Source organism: Amaranthus tricolor, chromosome 9 (genome assembly GCF_026212465.1).
Source record: "Amaranthus tricolor cultivar Red isolate AtriRed21 chromosome 9, ASM2621246v1, whole genome shotgun sequence".
Lineage (NCBI taxonomy): Eukaryota > Viridiplantae > Streptophyta > Magnoliopsida > Caryophyllales > Amaranthaceae > Amaranthus > Amaranthus tricolor.
In genome coordinates, this window is record NC_080055.1 from 17,389,412 (window position 1) to 17,411,742 (window position 22,331).

The 22,331-nt window shown below is 36.3% G+C and overlaps 2 protein-coding genes across 2 annotated transcripts; both read left to right on the forward strand.

Annotated features, from left to right (window-relative positions):
* Positions 1-314: 314 nt before the first annotated feature.
* LOC130824558 (uncharacterized) lies at positions 315-16,243 on the forward strand. Its single transcript, XM_057689612.1, has 5 exons — positions 315-638; positions 12,782-12,973; positions 13,069-13,138; positions 13,676-13,841; positions 15,718-16,243. The coding sequence occupies exons 2-5, from the start codon at positions 12,820-12,822 to the stop codon at positions 15,826-15,828; spliced, it is 501 nt and encodes a 166-aa protein (XP_057545595.1). The 5' UTR covers positions 315-638; positions 12,782-12,819; the 3' UTR covers positions 15,829-16,243.
* A 4,132-nt stretch (positions 16,244-20,375) lies between these two features.
* On the forward strand, positions 20,376-22,331 carry LOC130824557 (uncharacterized). The gene is made up of 3 exons (XM_057689611.1): positions 20,376-20,510; positions 20,568-21,108; positions 21,184-22,331. The coding sequence occupies exons 2-3, from the start codon at positions 20,689-20,691 to the stop codon at positions 21,859-21,861; spliced, it is 1,098 nt and encodes a 365-aa protein (XP_057545594.1). The 5' UTR covers positions 20,376-20,510; positions 20,568-20,688; the 3' UTR covers positions 21,862-22,331.

Below are 22,331 nucleotides of genomic sequence, written 5' to 3' on the forward strand. Positions count from 1 at the left end.
AAAATATCTTATCTAATAAGTTCCATTCTCTACATATCTCTACTAATCTATATTTTATGTTTTCACCGGTATGTCTTTCTGGCATTGTCTCAAAAGCAATTATTCTTTTTTGAATAATCCAATTTTGATCTATCCAATGTGCTGTTACACACATATAAGATTCATAATCGCGTTACGAATTAACAAGTTTCCAATCATTATAGAGAGTTTTCAAATTACTACCATCACTAATTAAATTATAATTAGTAACGAACAAATATATAAGAAAAATTAGGCGCTAAAAACGACTAATGAAATCTCCTAATAATACGACTGTTTCACCACCATTGACAGGTTGCACCTCCTTGACTAACTACTGCACCACCACTTCCTCCATCATCGATAATCTTAAACTTTTGTCAATATTTTTTTTTCATAATCTCATCTTTCTTTTCTAATTTTATGAAATTGTGATTTGGGTTGTTTAATTGTTGTATACTATTTCAAAGCTCAAATCTTTAGTAATCACTAAACCAACTCTTGAAATTTTCTTTACATATTCCTCCGCCGGAGCACAAGTGTTCGATCGTGACTGTAATCGCTACTCGAACAGCCGACTGCATCTCTGACAGACTGCCATACCACTTCCTTCATTTTCGGTACTTTTAACCTTATTATTCTTTTTTTTTTTTTTTTCATAATCTCAGCCATCGTTTCTAATATTATCAAATTGGAATTTGGGTTGTGTAATTGTTATTTGTAATTTCAAAGTTCAAATCTTGTTGAGAACAAGAATGAGATTGATGATTTGGAAGATGAGATTTTAGTATGAGATGGTTTCTACGATTGTTATTTGTAATTGCAAAGTTCAATATCTATTTGTGTTGTGTAATTTTAAACCTGATTGCTCTTTGCTGTACTCCTTTTGCTCGCCATCAATTCTCTTTTCGGAAACCGTACAGGCCGTCTCCGATATGTGAACTATTCTTTGATTTTGATAATTTTTGGAAAAAACCAACTAGATTCAAAGGATAAAATTACTGAGTAAAAATAGATTACTGAGTAAATCAACTAGATTTAGATTTAATAGTATATTAAGGATAAAAATCATGTATATTATTCTATTCGTCTGATTTTGATGATTAATTGTTGTTTTAAATCAAATAGATTCATATATAACAGTATATCTTGAATTGGTAAGCAAACTAGTGTATTCATCATGGTTTTGATGAATGATTACTAGGTAAAAATAGATAATAAGCTTGTGTATGCCCAATTGAAAATAGCGTTGGTTGAAATTTATTGTGAATACTCTGTTTTACTAATACCTTGCTGCACTTATACAAAATTGTACATATTAGGCGCACAACACACAAACATCAAATTGCTCACAAATGCACTAAACCAGCATACCTCAATTGGACCTGCTTTCCTGTGAACCAAATCCACATCTCTCAAACAATATATCCAACAAATATTTAAAAAGAATTTGTACCTAAACCAAGCTTACCTGGTTTGCTGTAGAAGAGGCACCATTGAGATGTTTAGTAGATTTAGTAATCTCGTTATCAAATAGCATCTGCGAGCAATTCAACAAATTAATTTGTTCTGCAGCTTTAGTCATTTGTTTTAGCTCTCTTTTGATATCCTTGACCTTGAAAGCTTCGAAATTCTTAATATTTAAAAATACATAGTTTTTGCTTGTATCATTTTCTATTACGTGATAGTATTTTTGGACTTATGGGGTTGTTGACCAAGCATATTCACGAATGTGAAATTGTTGCCATTTATTTGTCTTAAACTCACTTGTTTGCCTTTGAAAAAATGACTTTCTAGTTTTAAAACATTACAAGAAGAAAACACAAAAATTTCAACTTAGGGCATGCTTGGATTGAGCGTAAATATTTAAGGGGGAAATAAAGTCAAACTAACGAAATGAAAGCAAATAGAGATGCATTTAAAGTAGTTGAGATAGTTTTAAAGAAGGTAAAATGAACATGAAATAAAAATAATGATGGAAAAAGAAGATGATTTCCCGTATTATGGAGGTAATACATTCCCCCACCCTCCCTTAGGATAAATATTTACCTTACAAAATTGAGAGGTCCCTTTATTTTTCATCACTTTGCAACCATTCTTCCACCACTACAACAATCAAATTTCACTAATTTCTCATTTATCAACTTCATTTACTTACTTTGACTTTTTTCATCCCTTAAATATTTATACCAAATCCAAGCATGTCCTTATAGCAATTCATTTCCATATGCGTTAGGTTTTATCAGAGGAGTTTTGGATTTGTAAAGGTGGTTAACTAATTTGGAAAATAGATGACATGTCAATTTTTTTGCGTGAATGCCAGAGAGAAGGCTTGGACTTTGTATGTAATATAAACAAAGGGGCTTATTTTGCCTGTTAGGATTTAGTTTTGTTGAATCGGAAAAACATAAGATCTATCATATAGGGTTTATGTTGCTCGATTTTTATGGATGGACTGGAATGATATTTTGTGGGTGTCATGAGGTTTTATTTTGTAGCTAGACTTAGATAAAATTAAAGGATAGGATCAGAAAACTTAGGATTAAATTCCGATGCACAAAATTTTTTCACCACGAAAATTAAATGACCAAGATTTCCTAGAACACAATTTGACTTACTTATGGGTCGAACAACAAAGAAGAATTTTAGTTTTGTTCTCACTTCCAAGTAAAAAGAAAATCAAAAACATTTAAATTTATCCTAGAGTGGCGTCTAGAATAATTCAAATTGACAAAAAGTTCAAAATGATTTAAATCGACGTATAATTTGTCAAATAGTTCAAAAATTAAACTGATAGCAAATTCCTTAAACTAAGCTAGGTGTTTATAAGGTTGTTAAATACCAACCACATGGCCAGTTCACATGTCCAACTAACCTGTTCTACATCTCCCGACCTTCCTCCAACTTCCCATAAGAATAGGTACTCTAATTGGACTACTGATTGAGTCTTCCTTTGGCCTCTTGTACCTTTCTATATAAAGCACGAATTAAATATAACTTAAATGTGTTCTTTTGGGCTTCTCTCATGTGTTCACTTCTTGAATTGCGTGTACATCAGTCATGAAGTTTAATCGGATCATTTATTGAGGCTTCATGTGGAATTAAGTTTTTGTAGCTTAAGCACTTCACCTCTCGTAGACTCATTTAATTTTCTAATCCATGTGTCATTTCTCAACCTATTCAATATGAAGCTATATTATAACCTTGAATAAATCTTATAGTTTCAATCAAAATACTATAACTGTATCATCAAATCATATGAATGAAGAACCGAAAATTAAAGCCCTAAAAGAGCCAACAATGGGTGATTCTTTTGGTAACACTTATAAAAAGTGGCACCAAACCAATGTTGCGAGAAACAAAAACGGAAACGAGAAACAATAATTTATAAGTTTCGGAAACGTAGGAAGCGAAATGTGAATTATGAGTACTATTAGTACTTCTTCCATTTGAAAAATAATATATATTAAAGAAAAAGCAAAAAACAAAGAATTTAATAAATAGTGATAATTTAAAAGGAAAAAGAAGTGAAAACATAACCTAAGAAAAGGATAATAAAAAGGTGAGAAGGTTAAATAAAGTAAGTCTAGAAAAGTGAGAAAAGAAAAAAATAAAGAAAAAAAGGGATATCGACATGTTGTGGTAAAGTAAAGAAAGTATTGATTTCTTGAAAACTTTTTCCTCAAGAAAGCAAAAAAGTGAAGAAATACTTCATGAAATTGGAAAGACTAAAGAAGTAAAAATCATCATGTAAGTTTCTCTCCTCTTTCTCTTCCATCTTCTCCTTTTCTACTCTCAAATGAGTGGGAAAATATGGGTCGACTGACCCAGATTGTCTCTGACCCCTTTCATTTATCTTCTTCTCTCTCTTTTCCTTATACAGGAACTCGAATCGCTATTATCGGTGATTCGAGTCGCGAATCCTCACTACTCCGGCATGAACGTTGCCGGCCTGAAACCGAAGGTCCGATCTGCGGTTCGCGCTTCAATGCACCAAACATGCTCCACATGGTTGTTAAAATTTCGTACTTATTAAGACTACTGATGATGACAATGATGCTGTTGGCTAGTGTGCTGCTCAAGGTGTTGCTCAAGGCTTGCTTGCTTCTATATCAGAAGGCTGCTGTGTATCAAAGTATAAGCTGATAGGCTTCTGTTTTATATGTAGTTAGTTATAGGTTGTTATAACTAACTACTTAGGTTTAGTTAGTTAGGGACACATGTGTAGTTCTTGATTTCTTTCCAAGTATATAAGTACCTTGTACTTGTAACTTTGTATTCATTCATTCTCATTAATCAATAAAGATTACTTCTGTTTTTTTCTTTGTTTTCTCCTTTCTTCTGTTATGGTATCAGAGCCTTAGGCTTTTTTTGCAAACGACCCTTTTGTTCTTGCATCCTCTACCCTTTTTTTTTTCTTTCTTTGATGAATACAATGGTTAGAACCAGTCACACCAAAAGTGCAGACCCTACATCAAATCCCGTTAGTGTGTATTTTTTGCATTCAATAGATTCAGGGCAGAAAATCATTACAAAGATCTTTAATGGAGTGAGTTTTAAAGATTGGAAGAGGACAATGGTGATAGGACTATCTGGCAAGAACAAAATGGGGTTTGTAGATGGGTCAGTAAAGAGATCCACAACAAGCACTGTGAATGCTAAGGCTTGGGACAGAGTCAACAATGTTGTCATGGGTTGGCTGCTGTCTGTTATTGATGAGAAGATAGCAAATACCCTTCAATGGCTGAAAACAAGCAAAGATATATGAGATGAACTAAAAGAAAGATATGGTCAAACTTCATGTGCACAATTCTTTTCAATCCAAGAAAGGATTAGTAAAGCCATACAATCCTCAGATGAGAGTGTGGAGAGTTTCTTCACCAAAATGAAAGGCCTATTGGATGAGTTGGACAATCTTGATCCAACTCCTGCTTGTGTTTGCTCAGGATGTAGCTGTGAAGTTAACAAAAAGATTATCAAGATTCAACATTCAAGAAGATTGATGGAATTCTTGATGAAGATGAGCCCTAAATATCAACACATTAGAAGCAATATTTTGATGATGAAGGATCTTCCATCAGCAGCAGATTCATACAGGATATTAATGAAGGAGCAAACACATCAGGAACTTAGCAAAAACACATCAAGTGAAGAACAAGAAACTTCTATAGCATACAGAGTTGACAACAAGAGCAAATATGGGGACAAAGGCAAATTTGTGCTAACAAGAAAGGAAGGAATTACTGTGACCATTGTAAAATTCAGGGGCATATTATGGAGAGATGTTGGAAACTTCATGGCTATCCTACAAATTACAAACAAAATACATGGAGAAAAGATCCTATTGGGAAAGCTAATGCTGCATAAAACAACACTCAAGTTGAAGAAAGACATATTGAGCCCAAGGTGACTCAAGAACAGTATAATAAGCTAATGTGCTTGCTGAATACACAACCTGATCACAAGAATGACAAAGAACCTTCAATGGCAGCCTCTGTACATCTTGAAGGTAAGTTGTGTTTAAATTTTTTAAACCATTCTAGATGGATTCTTGATAGTGGAGCATCTGATCAAATCTATTGTGATATTTCTTTATTCAAGAAACATGATGTTCTTAAAGGAAAACAAAACACTATTATCATTCCAGATGGTGCACAAGTCAGGGTAAAGTTCATAGGAACAGTTTGGTTGAATAATGCTCTAAAACTAAATAGAGTTTTATATGTGCCTGATTTCAAATACAACTTAATATCTGTGCACAAACTATGTTTAGACAGAAATATAAAGATTATTTTTGTTGCAAACATGTGTGTTATGCAGGAGACTTTGAAGAAGCCTTTGCTTCTGGGTAAGCTGAAAAACAACCTATATTTTGTTGAAGAAAGACTCGTTCCTATAGCAAATGGAGATTTGTTGAATATATGGAACACCTACTAATGAAAGCAGCAATAAAGACACATACAAATCTGTTGTATGTCTGCAAGAAAAGATGACACAAAGCCTAGAGAAGATCAAACTATGGCATCTCAGGCTAGGACATATGCCATTTAGTAGATTACAAATTTTGTTTCCTAATTTGCAATGTAAAGATTGTGATAGAAACTTCTTATGTACTGTCTGTCCCTTGGGGAAACAAACAAGGAAACCTTTAAATAGAAGTTCAATAAAAACAACAGATTCCTTTCAATTAATTCATGTTGACCTCTAGGGTCCTTTGAAATTTAATACAAGATTGAAATGCAATAATTTTTGCACTATTGTGGATGATTTCACAAGATACACATGGGTGATATTCATAAAAATTAAGAGTGATTTTTTAGAGGTTTTTAAAACCTTCTATGAGCTTGCTAAGACTCAATTTGGCTAACAAATCAAAATTGCAAGAACTGATAATGCACATGAGCTTAGCAAGGGTGAGACTCTAGGCTTTTACAAAAGTAAGGGCATTATACACCAATCAAGTTGCATAGAAACTCCACAACAAAATGGAGTAGTGGAGAGGAAACACAAGCACCTCTTGGAGGTGGCTAGAACTCTATATTATCAATCTAAAGTCCCTTCAATGTTTTGAGGGGACTGTGTGCTTAATGCAGCACACACAATTAATAAAATGCCCTTAATACCTTTGAATAATATGACACCACATGAAAAGTTATATGGTGTCAAACCATCACATGATATGCTTAAGGTTTTTGGATGTTTGTGTTTTGTTTCTACTTTAAAAAGGGATAGAACTAAACTTGATGAAAGAGCAGACCCTTGTGCTTTTATAGGGTATTCACAACAGCAAAAAGGTTATGGAGTATATAACCTCAAAACTAAGAGTGTCTTAGTCTCTAGAGATGTGGAATTTCATGAGAAATGCCTACCTTACAGATTTAGTGCAACAGATAATAGCATTATGTAGAACATCTTTGTGCCTAAGTCTAACTTGCCTATACAAGCTTCTGATACTCTTAATAAAGAGCAATTAGATGCTCTTGATACTGATTCTTCATTAATAAAAGATCAAACCAATCAAATTAGCAGTGATATGCAATAGGAGACTTCACATAATAATGCACACAGTAGACCAGAAAGAGTGAAGAAATATCCAGGATACTTAAACAATTATCATTGTAATTCTGCTGCACAAACATATACACATTGGTGCAACCTGATCAGTTTTTGTGCACTCTCAAACTTGCACAAACAAACTGTTAAGATTAGTCAAAAGTATGAAGAGCCTAATACCTATTTAGAAGCCTCTACAGATCCTAGTTGGGTAGAAGCAATGCATAAGGAAATCAAGGCTCAGTCAGATAATCATACTTGGGATGTAGTTTCCCTACCACATAATAAGCAACCCATAGGAAATAGATGGGTATATAAAGTCAAACTAAGGTCAGATGGTACCTTAGAAAGATTTAAGGCAAGATTGGTAGCTAAGGGTTACAATCAAAAGCAAGGAGTGGATTATGAAGAAACTTTCTCCCCAGTAGTCAAAATGACTACTATTAGGTGCATCCTTGCAGTTGCAGCCAACCATGATTGGATTGTCCATCAATTGAATGTAAATAATGCCTTCCTTCATGGAGATTTACATGAGGAAGTGTATATGACCATGCCACAAGGAATACCTAACCCAGAGAATGAGGTTTGTTAGTTGAGAAAGTCCTTATATGAATTGAAGCAAGCTTCCAGACAGTGGCATGAGAAGCTTGTTATAGAGCTGAAAGCATTGGGTTTTATTCAATCAAAAAATGATTATTCACTGTTTATTAAGAAACATATCACCATTATGGCAGTATATGTTGATGATATTTTGCTCACAGGGAATAATAACTTTGTTATCAAGCAAATCAAACAGCATTTGGATGCAGTGTTCACAATTAAAGATCTGGGGAAACTTCGTTTTTTCTTAGGAATAGAGGTTGATTATACTAGCCAAGGAATGATCTTAACTCAACAAAAGTATGCAAAGGATCTTTTAAGAACTAGTGGAGTCACTGAATTCAATTACGTAGTGACTCCCCTACCAGTAAATCTAAAACTCAATAATTCTGATGGAGAGAAACTTCAAGATGCTACAACCTATAGGAGCCTTGTAGGGAAGTTGAATTTCCTTACTAATACAAGGCCAGATATATCCTTCACTGTGCAAACTTTGAGTCAGTTTATGCAAGACCCTAGGATTACACATTGGCAAGCTTTGCTCCATACTCTAAACTACATAAACTCTACTTGTGGCCAAGGCATTATATTGAAGGGAAGTGATAAAGTGGTTTTACAAGCCTAAACTGACTCAGATTGGGGAGCATGCCCTACCACAAGGAGATCGGTATCAGGTTATTTGATGATGTTAGGAACCTCTCCTATAAGCTGGAAGTCTAAGAAACAGCCTACAATCTCCAGATCCAGCTCAAAGGTTGAATATAGGGCCATGGCATGTGCAACCTCTAAGATTACTTGGTTGGTTAGGTTGGTTAAGGATCTTGGTGTTAACAAACTTGAATCTGTTACTCTACACTGTGATAGTCAATTAGCAATCTATATTGCAAAAAATCCAGTGTTTCATGATAGAAGGTCTTATTCAACTATCTTATTTGCCTACTCAGCACCAGTTGGCTGATATCCTTACAAAAATTCTTCTCTCTTCACAGTTCAATCATCTTTTGGCCAAACTAGGAGTTAGTAAACCACCTCCTAGTTTGAGGGGGATATTAAGACTACTGATGATGACAATGATGTTGTTGGCTAGTGTGTTGCTCAAGGCTTGCTTGCTCCTATATCAGAAGGCTGCTATGTATCAAAGCATAAGCTGATAGGCTTCTGTTTTATATGTATTTAGTTATAGGTTGTTATAACTAACTACTTAGGTTTAGTTAGTTAGGGACATATGTGTAGTTCTTGATTTCTTTCCAAGTATATAAGTACCTTGTACTTGTAACTTTGTATTCATTCATTCTCATTAATCAATAAAGATTACTTTTGTTTTTTTTTCTTTGTTTTCTCCTTTCTTCTGTTAGTACTCAACAAAGTGGATGAGCCATTTAAGGGGAAGGTGCACAAATGACTCTAATAAATTAATGCATGACATGCAACTCATGTTTATTTTGATTTTTGAAAGATATAAATATTTCCAAAGTTCATATAAATTATGCTCATTGCTTTTATTTTTTATACTATACAAATAGAGTATAATATTGATATACTTCAGCCAAAACATTAAGAGAGAGAATGTGATCAAGATGAGAGTAGGAAAGTTAAATGTTTGTGGAAAAGTTTAGTAAAACTCGTTATAGTAGGGTGATACTCTCTTTATTTCCAAGAGATTGTAATACTAGTAAGTAACACATTTATTAATAAAGGGATAGGGATCACTAAAATGTGTGCTAAGGTTAACAATAAGAAGAAATGTGAGAATATGAGTCGATAAGAGCTAAAGAAAGTGATGGGGACGCTACTCAAAATAAAAATGCAAACTGAATTACACTATAATGGAAACGGTGTATGAAAATATAAATAGAAAATAATGCGGCGAAAAAGGAAAAAGGAGAGTGAAAGTTTATTGGATAATGGGCAAGCACACTATTTTTGGTGCTTTAAGATCCTTCATAGACGAATAGATTTAAGGTGACTTAGCAAAATATAGTCCAAAATTAAACAAAACATAGAACAAAAGGCAAAGCAACAACATGAAACACTATTGGACGAAAACTATTTAAGTTATTTAATGTATATCCAAGACTGTTGACTTGGTGTTTATCAATGGAACCTTGGAGTTTGGACCTCTATGATTGCAGCATAAAACTTATAATTTAGAGGAACTTTGAATTTTGCATCACATTCTTTTTCACCTTAGGGTAAAAAATGGTTTCGTGATCAAGTCCTTGTGGATAATTGTTATAGTCCATTGCAAGGTATGAGACTTATACCTCATTGGTTGTGTATGCAATTGGTGTGCAATTTATAGGCAAATGGTCTTTCACCTATTAGGCTAGTCTTTTGGGTGAGCTCACTTTATTGTCCTATAACAATGGTATCAGAGCCGTACTTGTGGTAGGTGGCCTGCAAAGTGGGTGGTTTGCAGACTGAGTGGTCTGGAAGAGCCAGCCGTGACCCAACGAGGATGTTCCTTATGGCCTTATGGGTCGTTGATTGTTATGGTCAATTGCAAGGTATGGGACTGGTCTCGTATTGGTTGTGTATACAATTGGTGTGGGATTTATAGGCAAATGGACTCTCTTATCTACTAGGCTAATTTTTTGGGTGAGCTCTCCTGATTGTCCAATAACAATAACATCTTAGCTTAGACTTATTTCTTTGAGTATCTTGAGTTTTTGTTTTGCTTTTGTGAATGTAATAGTGTTTCCCATTGAGTAGGTTAATAGGGCACTTCTAGTGCATGTGAGATGAAGGTTGGCTTAATGGTGGTCCACTTTAGCTCTTCGATGTTCTTCTCTTAAATTTTATTCCTTGTTAAATTTATGGCCTACCTTGATTATTAAAAAAAAATTTCCCTTCACCTCCTATTGATATTAATTGCTACTTGGCCTAAATAAAGTATACTAATTAATACAAAATTCTCAAATGAGACGGTCTTGAATCCACCTCTATGGGTTGGCCCATTATACACTTACAGCCTTACAATGCTCTCTTATAACCTTAATGAGATTACTGACAATCTTAAAGTGACTAATTATCAGTGGTCACTTTTCATAGTCTTAAAATGATCGCTTATAACCTTAAAGTAATTACTCACAGTCTTTAGTGACCAATTATAACCTTATAGTGATCACTTACCGTTTTAAAGTGATAATTATTTATAGTTGATAAAGTGTTCACTTATAACCTTAAAAGTGATCACTTACAATCTTAAGTGACCAATTAGAGAAATGAGCTGATTGTATATGTCCGTCCAATAATAAGAAAGTCTCGATTAAAACTTGTTGAAATCAATGTTGTTGAGAATTTTGGGCAACTATCAATTATTTTTGATTAGGGGTACGCCTTGTGCTTGAGAATCCTACAACAATTGGAGAGATAATTGATCATTCCTATAATAAAAGTGAAAGCCCACAATCACTATGCACCAACCAACATTGTTTTGGAAAAAAAATTAGTAATGCAAATTATTCTAGTTCTATTGTGTATGTTCTACAATTTTCAAATTGATAGCCATTCGTGTTCATCGCTAGAACAAGTTAATTTGGCCGTGGTATGTTCTATTCTCTTCTAAATTCTTGTAAATGCATTCTTTCTCAAATCACACTTGAATAAATGCCATCTGGGTTTTGTTTTAATGTCCAATATGATTTATGCTGATGTTTATGGCTTCTTTCTTTCTTTTTCAGTCCAATACCAAACGCCACCTGACACGGTGGTACCTCTACAATGTGATGAATTGGGTCAAAAGGTCCAAAGGCATTATTAACATTTTACTGTTAGTTAGTATTTCTATTTTGTCAGTAAGAATATTTGTATTTTAGTAATTGTTTGTTGGGCTTAGGCTATATATAGAGCCAGCCTTGTAATAATAAAATAGCTTGTGAATATTGAATAAGAAGGAATTGTCGTTGGGAGTTATTGGGCAGACTCGAATTGTCCATTAGTGTGTGTTACTATCAAGTCTTGGTTCGGGCCTTGGCTGGGTCTGTTACATACAACTTACAAAGGATTCTCCAGGTGAGAAGATTATCATAATCTAATTGTATTTAGGTTTTTGTGGACTCTTGATAATTCTACAAGTACTTGTTTGATGAATGTACTAATATTAGTACCACTTCGTAAGTAATTGGTTGAATTGATATTCTAAAATTTAGTTTTTGGGGTTCTCTAAACGCTTGGTTTGGGATTCAAATTTGACATTTCTAATTCTTAAGCTTTGGATGCCATTATTTGAGATGAAATATCAGTTCCCAATCATTAACCTGGAAATTTAAGTGTGAAATTTAACATTAGAGGCAATAATTGATTATCTAATGTGTGTAATTTGGACTTATTTTTGCGTCTCTTCTGATGAGGAAGCACAAGGTCATGTAAAGGGGAACAAATATCAGGTTCTATAATCTGTACATTAGTTTAGAAAGTTTAGAGATTTGAACCAGAAAGCTTGATTGCGAAATTATTTTTTTTTTGATTTGTTGATATCTCTTTGCTTGCAATTTTGTTTATTACTTAGTACTCTTTTACATTTTCTTTATTTAAGGAAAGATACCCATGCATATGAAATTCTTGCTTGATACTATTAAGGGTGCATTCCTTTAGGTTTACCTTATTTTTAACTCTTGAACTAATGAATTCTGATCAATCCTGGTTCGTCCTTATCGAAGCATGTGATTAGAATTTATCACATTTGTCAATTCTGATCGACCTGCAAACTAATTTTGTAAGTCGAAACAATTACATCCTTAAATCATCCTTTAAAATTAGAAGAATCTACTGCCAAACTTTTCTTTCATACTATGTAGATTTTTTTTGGGGAACTATTTGCATTTTACTTTTGTGCTGCACTTGGTTTCCCACTGTTGCAAATGTGTTGATGAATGAATGACATGATACTAGTCATGATTGTTGAAATGGTTTATAATTGTTTCGTGTGGCGGATTCTGAATCTTTTAGCTTGTTTTTTATGATTGGGTTTGGAAGCGTAGGGAGGGGGTACTATTGTAAGTTGTAACTTGCATTTAGAACAGTTTACTGATTAATGTGCTTAATTAATTGGTCTTTTCGCTTCACATGTCTTTCAATCATTTTTTAACCAAATCATGGGGAGTTACAGTTGATTCAGCTAGCGATTGTCGAGTTGCAAATATCTGCATGGCTTTTATGAAACTTTTGTGGGACATTACCAAAAAGTGTTTCACTGTTGGCCTCATATCCGTGACTATTTCTGACCGTTATGCATGTCTCACACCTATTTCTGGACACTCGATGTCTCCGACATTTAATCCTGTAGATAGTAACATTAATGGTAAGTTGTTATATTATAATAAATTAAACAATTTTGACAATTTGCTTTATAGGTAGTTAGTCACAACTAACTTTTCTATGATTGTTCTTTCATAGACTTCGCGTTGGTGGAGAAATTTTGCCTCAAGAAGTACAACTTTTCACATGGTGATGTTATAGTTTTCTTGTGAGTTTCTCCTAGACCTATTATACTTCCAGTTGTCAAATCTTGGAACATGCTTGTATCTTGCTGACATTACAGAAGCAACCGTGCTCTTTTTTTGCTAGCATCGTGAGGGGTTGTTCATGATTATTGCTTTAGATGACTATTTCAAATGGTCTGTACTCTGTAGAATACATTTATGTTGAATATTTAGTAGGCTGTGCCTTTGCATTTGAGATGGACAAGCAATAAGTTGTTTTAGAAGGGTGTTCAAAATAAAGCAGTGTAGGTGGATGTGAGTTAATTAGGGATAAATAATAGCTCGCTGAGTTGAGGCATAATTTGTCACAACCACACTTTAAGGGACTTGTGACATAATTAGTACTCTTCATCTTTATGTTAAGCCCCTTAGTTTTTCTTAAGTTTTTGTTGACCTCGAGAACTTTTTAGATAGCTTTTTTTTTTTTTTTTTTTTTTTTTTTTTTTTTTTTTTTTTTTTTCCTGCTTTCAACATCTTGGCTTCTATTTTGATGCTTTTTGTTTTGTTATTAATTGTTCCAGCTCTCCAACTAACCACAAGGAGAAACTTGTGAAGAGAATCGTTGCTATGCCTGGTGATTGGCTCAGTGTGTCCAATCCGTTTGATACAGTGAAGATCCCTCCTGGCCATTGTTGGGTGGAGGGCGACAATTCAGCTGCCAGTGCAGATTCAAGATCTTTTGGTCCTGTATGTCACTCTTTTTTTACCTCAAATATTTATGTTCTGTTTAATTGATAGTGAGGTCTGGATGGGTAAGTGTCCAAACTCAAACCTTTATTAAGTGGTAAGGCTGTTTGATCGTTAATTCTGGTGGGAAACCATCAAGTTGAATTTGGTACGGTCTATTCATACTTCATATTGCTCATTCTATACCTTAGGCCATTCTCCCCTAACCTATTCCTCCAAAAACCAACTATATGGTAACAGAAAGATTATGCACTCGAAGAAATACTTGCTTGAACATGCTAGTGTTGTATTGTTACACTTTGCGTATTCTGCATTTTCTCATAGACTTGACAAAAATACTTGGGCGACTTCACCACATGTATCACCTTACATGACAAACTAGCAGTCTTGATGGTATCTGTAGCTCTGATACCCCTTTCCCCTACCACACTCATACCGTTAAATTCAGCCCTTGGTAAAATGTAGTAGATTCTTTGCACATCGGTGTTATTGATCCAAGTCGAATGGCAAGGTAAAAATATTCCATTTGGCCGCGAACCCTTTTTCTGGGGAGTAGCATCAATTCTATGATATAAAAGAGCAATTTTGTTCGTTGTATCAAAAATTAAAGCCAAGAAGTTGATACGCTGTCATGTTAATACTCTTTATATAACTTTTCTCATTTTCTCCATTTGCTGGTAAGTATCTAACTACAGTTACTGAACCAAGAACTTCGGGAGTGCGGTAAATTGTAGTTGTATTAGATAGAATGACTTCTAGTGTATGGAATAGATATGACGAGTACAACAATAACAATGATAACAACGATAGAATCCTAATCTCAAAAGATTGGATTTAGTTACATGAACTAATATATCAATTTCAATGGTCGTTCGTGCATATAGATTTTTCTTCCCCATTTATTATGATTTTTTGCCATCTCAATATGTAAGTTTAGATCCTTCATATTCCTGTTCACTCATGCCCTTAAAGTCATATTCTGCCTCGAGCTTTAATTTTCGGTCTTCCTTTCCTGTTTGTCAATACTCTATAATTATACATGTCGAAATCATTTTAAGCGATTCTCTTTCATCTTTTTCTCGATATATGCAACTTCTATAACCTTTTATATATCTTCGCTTCGAATTCTATCCCTCAAGGTAAGTCCATTCATCAATCAAAGCATTCACATTTCTGTCACTCGCATCTTTCTACTATGATTCTCTCTCTAAAAGCCCAACATTTAAAGCATATAATATCGTTGTTCTAAAGATAAAACATGCCATTCAGACATGATGAGTGGTAAATCAAGATAATTATGCGAAGTTTCAAAGACTTAAATTTTTGCTCCTTTTTTGGTGGAGATAACTTTATTTTCATCTTCAATGGAGCCAAGTATTTATAGCATTTTGATTTCAGATAATAATGACATTTTAGTAAAATGACTCTTCAAATTATATGTACAAATACTTTGCACTTATAATCACCAAATATAACAATTTGCAATTAGTTGATTACATTAACATTATTTAAGTATATATTACTATATAAAATAACTATATCTCAAAATATCTAGGTAGTAACATATTTTTTAAAAAAATTATGATTTTTGATCATAGTACGGTTTACGGTCTGGTCTGGTTTGAAAAATAAAAAATCAAGGCCATACTATAACCCGTAATTTTTTTTTGAAGAAAACCAGACCAGACCGTTTAGACCGTAAAACAAACCAAATATTAAAATAACGGTTTGGTCTGATTTGGTTAGCAGTTTAGAGCAAAATCTGTTCAGCCCTAGCTATTAGTGGTTTAGCCAATATATGTGCTCTCATATCATGGTGTTGTGTTTGAGGTTTCTGAAGAGAAGTCTGATCTGAAATATGTTGTGGTTTGGACAGGTTCCTCTTGGTTTAGCCCAGGGTAGAGTAACACATGTTTTATGGCCGCCTCAACGAATGAGGAAAGTAGAAAGAGTGGTTCCTCAACACAGGCTTTCAATGTTTTCCTGACAAACCAAATGCCTATTTTTGTCTTCCATTTTGTGTATCTAATGCAGTTAAACTGACAATTTTGATACCACCAGCTAGCAGTCTTTCAGTTGATGATATTTGTTCTACGAACTCCGCATTGCCGCTTTTCTTGTTAATGAAAAACAAACTTGGACATGTAATTCTAGAGTTACCTAGAGCTGTTCAAATAAGACCCGATTCGAAAAGCTAAACCGAAAATATGGTTTTTAAGCTTTATCAACCGAAGTTGTACACGAACCGGCTGGCAACCGAAAATGGAAAATCGAATTCGAGATACAACTGATTTTATGACGGACATGTAACGATTAACCGATATTACCCGAACCTAATTGTGACCAAACCGAGTCATATCCGACTCGAATCATGCATGAAATTGACCTCAATCCAACTAAAATCGACTTAACCCGTATCGATTTTTAATCAAAATGTTGTAAACTCACTGAGTTTTAATCGAATTGTTGTAAATTTAAATTGACTTTTATTCAAAAATAAGGTAAAACTGTAGAAAATATATGATTAATTTTAGTTTATTATAAAATTTCAACAAATTTTTAACTAATTTAAGTTATCAAATGAAGAATTTTTGAAACTATTTTCTAGTATTACATCATTGTAAAGAACTTTATAAATAATTAACTAGATTTCTCTGTGAAATTGTAATCAATTATAAACCAATAACATAATGTAAAACATAATTTTATTTCCCAAATGATGTGGGACAAAACTGTTTTTTAAGTCTTTCTCTCTTTTCTTTTATAAGAGAGCACCTAACTTTCATTATGTTCTCCAAGTAATATGCCACACATTTTATTTTGATTTTTTTGCTCTTCTCCTTTGTCTTTTATATGGAAGCAATAGACTTACAATTTGTTCCCTAAGCAATGTCAACGACTGTTTTGCGTTTTTGCTATTCTTCCTTTTTCTTTTTATAAGGGAACATTAGACTTGCATTTTATTAAAATTTTATTTTGTTATTGTCTTTTTTTCGATTTAAATATTGCTCTTATTGTTTTCTCTATAGGCAAAGTTTGTAAATAAAATTTTCAATTTCATCATTTCGACTATATATAACACTGAATAAATTATTATTGTTTCGTTTATGAAACGAGGAAGTAGAAAACACTTGAAATACTGTAAGTGGAAGCGTTATCAGAAGTGGCGATTCGTGGAAGGAAGCGACTTGAATTCCTGCAACACAACACGTTAGCCTTGTCTGGGGGTGATCTCCCGGAAAACCCCTCCGACGTTCAAGTTAGAATGAGGATGTGAGATTAATGAACAAATGATTATGAATTGAATGCCGGAATAGAGATGTCGGGATTGAAATTACTTGTATATGGGTAGGTTAATGAAATGAAGTACGAGTAAGGATATTAAGAGGGTTATTCTCAGATGATCCTTTTCTTTCTGATGGTTGTCCCTATTTATAATGGTGAAAAAGAAGTTATTTCTGAGAGGAGGTTGATTATCATGGGTGATAGTGGGCAGTTATCAGCACCAAAGAAGGAGAACCATGGAATGAGGAATGAAGGGTAGTTGCCAAAAGGGAAGTTGGGTCAATCTGAAGGTTACCTCCCAGGGGAAGTTAGGGTATTTTGAGGGTTACTGGCTCATAGGCCAATTAAGGAGGTTGGGGAATTCAGAAAAAGCCTATTGACCAAAAGTCAATGTCAATACGAAATGTCAAAGGGTATTAAGGTAATATGACATTTAATAATTCAAATAAATAAGTAAATTAAATAAGTGATACCATGACATTTAGCCCCACGCATGAAAGATGATATGAAAAGGGAACCCCAACGACTTGAAATATCTTTCTTTGTGCGGAAACAGCAAGCGTCTACCAAAACACCTTAGCGTTAATGAAGGGATGTGATCGTAGAGAGTGTTCGAACACTTAAGAAAATGAATATGTTCATAATTTGGCAGATCTTTGGGCGGATTCTAAAAATTGGGCTCGTAAGCTTCAAATCGACCGTTCACATGTCGAATTCCGAGTTGTAACGAAAAAGTTATGACCTTTTTAAAATAGCCGTATGAGACGCTCCAAGTTAAAGAGAAACGAATAATGCCAACCGAGCCGCGGCTTGAAGCATGCTGCAAAGTAGACCCATCCCTCTATATCATTCAGCAGCAAAAATGTAATTGTGGAGGTTTGATCCTGCGACCTCTAGTACAGCGGTCAACACATGAGACCAACTGAGACAGCCTTGCCATTATGTAGTAACCTGCACGGATTATTTATTAAATTAATGCTTCCAGCCTAGTTTATGCTTCTTTATTGCCGCGGAAGTTCCAATACTTAGAATATTTTTGGAACAAGATAGCCCCCAAGAGGGCTCCGACTTGTCTACTATACGGATGAAATCACCATAATTTTTATTTTATTTTATTTTATTATTTTAATCTGAAGTCGCGGAATTTCAAAGACTTGGAACATTTTTGAACGAGATCACCACCAAAATGGGTCCGACTTGTCGACCTCTCGAACAAGATACTGGTTTTATTGTTCTCTTCCTTCTCATTATCATGTCATAAGCCGTGGAATCTTGGGAAGGTAACATGCCGCGGCACGAGTGAGTTGACTCGCCGGACAATAAATCACGTGAGTTGATGACGCGGCTTAGATTTATACTTAGATTTTTTATTCTTCACTGAGGGACTTAGGGGAGTTCGACTTATCGACATCGCGAACGATAGAAATACTTGAACGATCTTTATTATCTTAAACCCCTTATTCTTTCATGACGCGGAATGAGCACAGAGGTCCGTGCCTTCGATCATACGAAAAATACGAGAATTCTCCCATACTTAGAATTTTTGCACAATAATTGGGGACACCTGGGAGTCCGACTTATCAACCATACGGACATCTTCCATACTTAGAATATTTCATATTTTGATTGTACGATAGTTTGAAATGGTGAGGGGGATGACGCGGCATAATATCCGCCGCATCTATAAGTCGGACGACAGAATGTGTAATTTTTCATACTTAGAATAATTTCCGTTTTTCTTGGGGTGTAGTTCAGTGTCCGACTTATTGACCCCACGGCTTCAGGAGAAAATTTGATAACTTAGAAAAATTGTCAACATTTTTTCCCACCTTGGGTGTCTGACTTATCGACTCCCCGGACACAGTCAATAGCTGATACTTTCATAAATTTTCCAATTTTCCCCCTAATTGGGGGTCCGACTAGTCGACTTCACGGACATAGATAAGAATACTTAGAAAAATCTTCGACGTTTCCCCTCTCATTGGGGATTCGACTTGTCGACTTCCCGGTTTTAGTTTGGGATTCCACTTCTCGCTTAAGGGATGTTAGCCATTATTCTTTACAAGTTTCGCCTACTACTTTATGACTATTGTTAATATGGATGTCGCGGCTACTCATGAGACAATAGCTAACTTGTACATCAACCCGACGGAAATTCCTTTGGTAGTATGTAGACGTTTTAATAAAGAGGGGTTGCTAATAAATGATTCGGACGATAGTAGTTCGGTGAGAATCACCCCTCATTGCGAATCAATAAAGGTCGGGGATGAGTCATCTGTATCCCCCATATACACACCGGAGATAATGAAAACTGCTCCTTGGGAAGTGAGCATTGCTTTCTTCCCCAATTACTTGCCGCGAATAGATCCTGACCTGGAAGGGTTGTTGTATGTAGATATGGAAAAGATCGAAGGAACCTCCGAGTCCTCAGGAAGGGAAAGTGCAGCGCCGGTTCCTCCTCCATTTTACATCCCCAACGGCGGGCCCCTCAATTACTTCATAGATTTACAAACCAAGAGAGATTTGGACAAACAACGGGACGCCATCTCTCTAAAATGGGGTTTGAAGGATGATATCAATATTATCACTCCGGGGAATTATGACACCGTTAGGTTTTCCCCACCACATTGTATAGCAGTATACTTTCCTTCTTTTGAACTAGGACTTAGGTTTCCTATTCACCCCTTCTTTAGGGAAATATTAGATTATTTGAATATCTCAGTCTCCGAGCTATACCCCAATGCATGGGGTTGTATGGTGGCGTTTTTGATTTTATGTAAAGTTTTGGCCGTGCCACCAACACTTACAGCCTTTAGATATATATTTAGAGCCCGATTATGTAACTCCCAATTGAATGGCTGTGGGTGGATAACCTTTACACATCGTCGTGGGCTGAAGATAGTCCACGACCTCCCTGATAACCAGAAAGGGTATAGGACGAAGTTCGCCTACTTGTACAGTTCTGGGGGGTGGAATGTCAAGACTTATTTTGACATCAAACCCAATCTTTCGGGTTTTAATAACGGGATCCCGCAATGTTCCTTTACTGACGCGGTGATCATAGAGTATACGAAGATGGACGTCCAATTGGGGAGGAAACCCATGAACGTCTAGCTCAACTGGATACCGGGTCGTTCTGAGTTGGAGAATGAGAACCTCCTCTCAGCATTCGGCATCAGCTTGGCTATTGATCGGAATAAGAGTTGTCGACTTTCTTCTTTTTTATTACGTGACTATTTGCTTCTAACTCTTGTATTTGCAGGGGTTGCAAAGGAGAACTTGAAGGCTAAAAATCCGGACCTGATGAAGAAATTTAGCGTGATGCGATTCGCCTAGGGGGCTAACCAAAGAGCCGCGGAGAAACCTTTGCCTCTCCCTCCGAAGGTATATATTCATTTGTTTTAGCGAGCCGGAGGATTATTCTAACTTTTTCTCTTGTAGGACTCGGCAACGGTGGAGAAAGGGCTGGACGAGGTGCCTTGTGACGGGGAGGCCCTCCGGCTCCTCGAGGAGAGGAAGAGAACTCATTCCTGATGAATCTAAGAGGGTGATCCCTCCTAAGATGAAGGAAGTGAAGAAGAGTGGGAAGGGGAGGAAGAGAAAGAGAGACTCTTCTTCCCACGGGGAGAGCGCAACAAAAAGGGCCTCCCTGGACACCATACGGACTGCCATACCTCTACAGGCGAGGTCGGCGGAAGGGGAGACGTCAATTCCCTCGGGTGAGGTGCCCATCTCCTGCAAGGGCAAGGAGAAGGCGGGGGAGTCATCAACGGCCCTAGAACCGCGGATTGAGGAGGTGTATCGTCGCAGGGAAGTCTTACCCTTTCAGCACTATACCCTCTTCAACGAACTAGGTCATAAGGGTATAATCACTCGCTTTAATAGGGCGACATCCCAACTGATCAGCAGGAAGGACGTTGATCATCTGGAGTCCCTGCCCCTTATCGACAGGGTTCGCCAACTTCAGGCTTCTGCGGCTGAGGTATGACATTATATTTTGTTGCTCTGTTGAATGGGAAGACTGGATAATTTTCTGACTTGATTTCTTTTTGGGCAGACATTCTTGAGGTTATCGTTCGAGTTGAATCTCAGCCGTCAGAGTGCCGCGGACAGGGAGACCCTGGCGGCCCTAACCTCTCACTGTAATGAACAGGAGGAGGAGCTTAAAAGGCAGAAGGAAGATCTTGAGGAGCTGCCGTGCTTAAAAGAAAAACTGGCTAAGTGCGTCGAACTAAAGGAACGCTTAGTCAGAAAAGAACAATGGCGAGAAAAGGCCAGGAAGCAGCTGGAGGGGACCGTCGGTAGTTTAGACGCGGCTTCAAACTTGTCTGCCACCCTCGGCCACGAAATTGGGCACCTGATGGACATTCACGCCAGGCTGGTTCGACAAAATCAGTCACTCTTGCATCAGGTGTCGGACGATCTGGTTAAATTCCAAACCTTGCTATCCGCGATAAGAATATATAATCTTCGCTCGGAGAGGAGATCACGGATAGCAAGGGAGTGGTTGACCTTAGATGAGCCTGAGGCGTCAAGTTTCTTGGGAGATTTGACGGCGGAGATGGTGGGTGCCGGTTCCATGATTAGTGACGAGAAGTACCGTCAGGCTGCCGCGGAGTTAGGCGTCGACTTTGATTCTCTCCAACGAACGGCTAATCAAAAGGGAGACGAAGCTTTGACCAACCTAGCTCCGGTTTTAGAGCGGGAGTCCGCGGTGCTGGTCAAACCCAACTAGGATGTGGAGGAGAAGAGGGTCTGGTTGGAAAAAGTTGATGATAGAGCTGAAAAGGAGGCTTTGTGCCTCGACTTGGATAAGCTAGCCCTACCTCCTTCTTCGGCCTCGGATGTCCCAGAAAACTTGGCGCTCTCTAAACTGGAGAGTTTGTGCTTGGATTTGTCAAATCTACTTATTGATGAAGGGAAGAACCTCCAGGGCTTATCCAAGGATCTGTCTGAGATCGAAGTGGAGCCGTCGAATATTGAAGAGTTCATAAGCTTCACTCCGGGTCTTGGCGAGAGGATGGTCGGGTCTCCACAGCTGCCACTTCAAGATCCGGAAGGGGATGTGGACGCCTTCCTTGACGATGTTTAATTAATTTCTAAAAGTTTGTATTTGTGGCATTCATCAATCGAGCTTGTAATTTGAATTGAATTATATTTTTGAGCCGAATTATTTTGATACTTTCTGTACATATTTTTGATCAA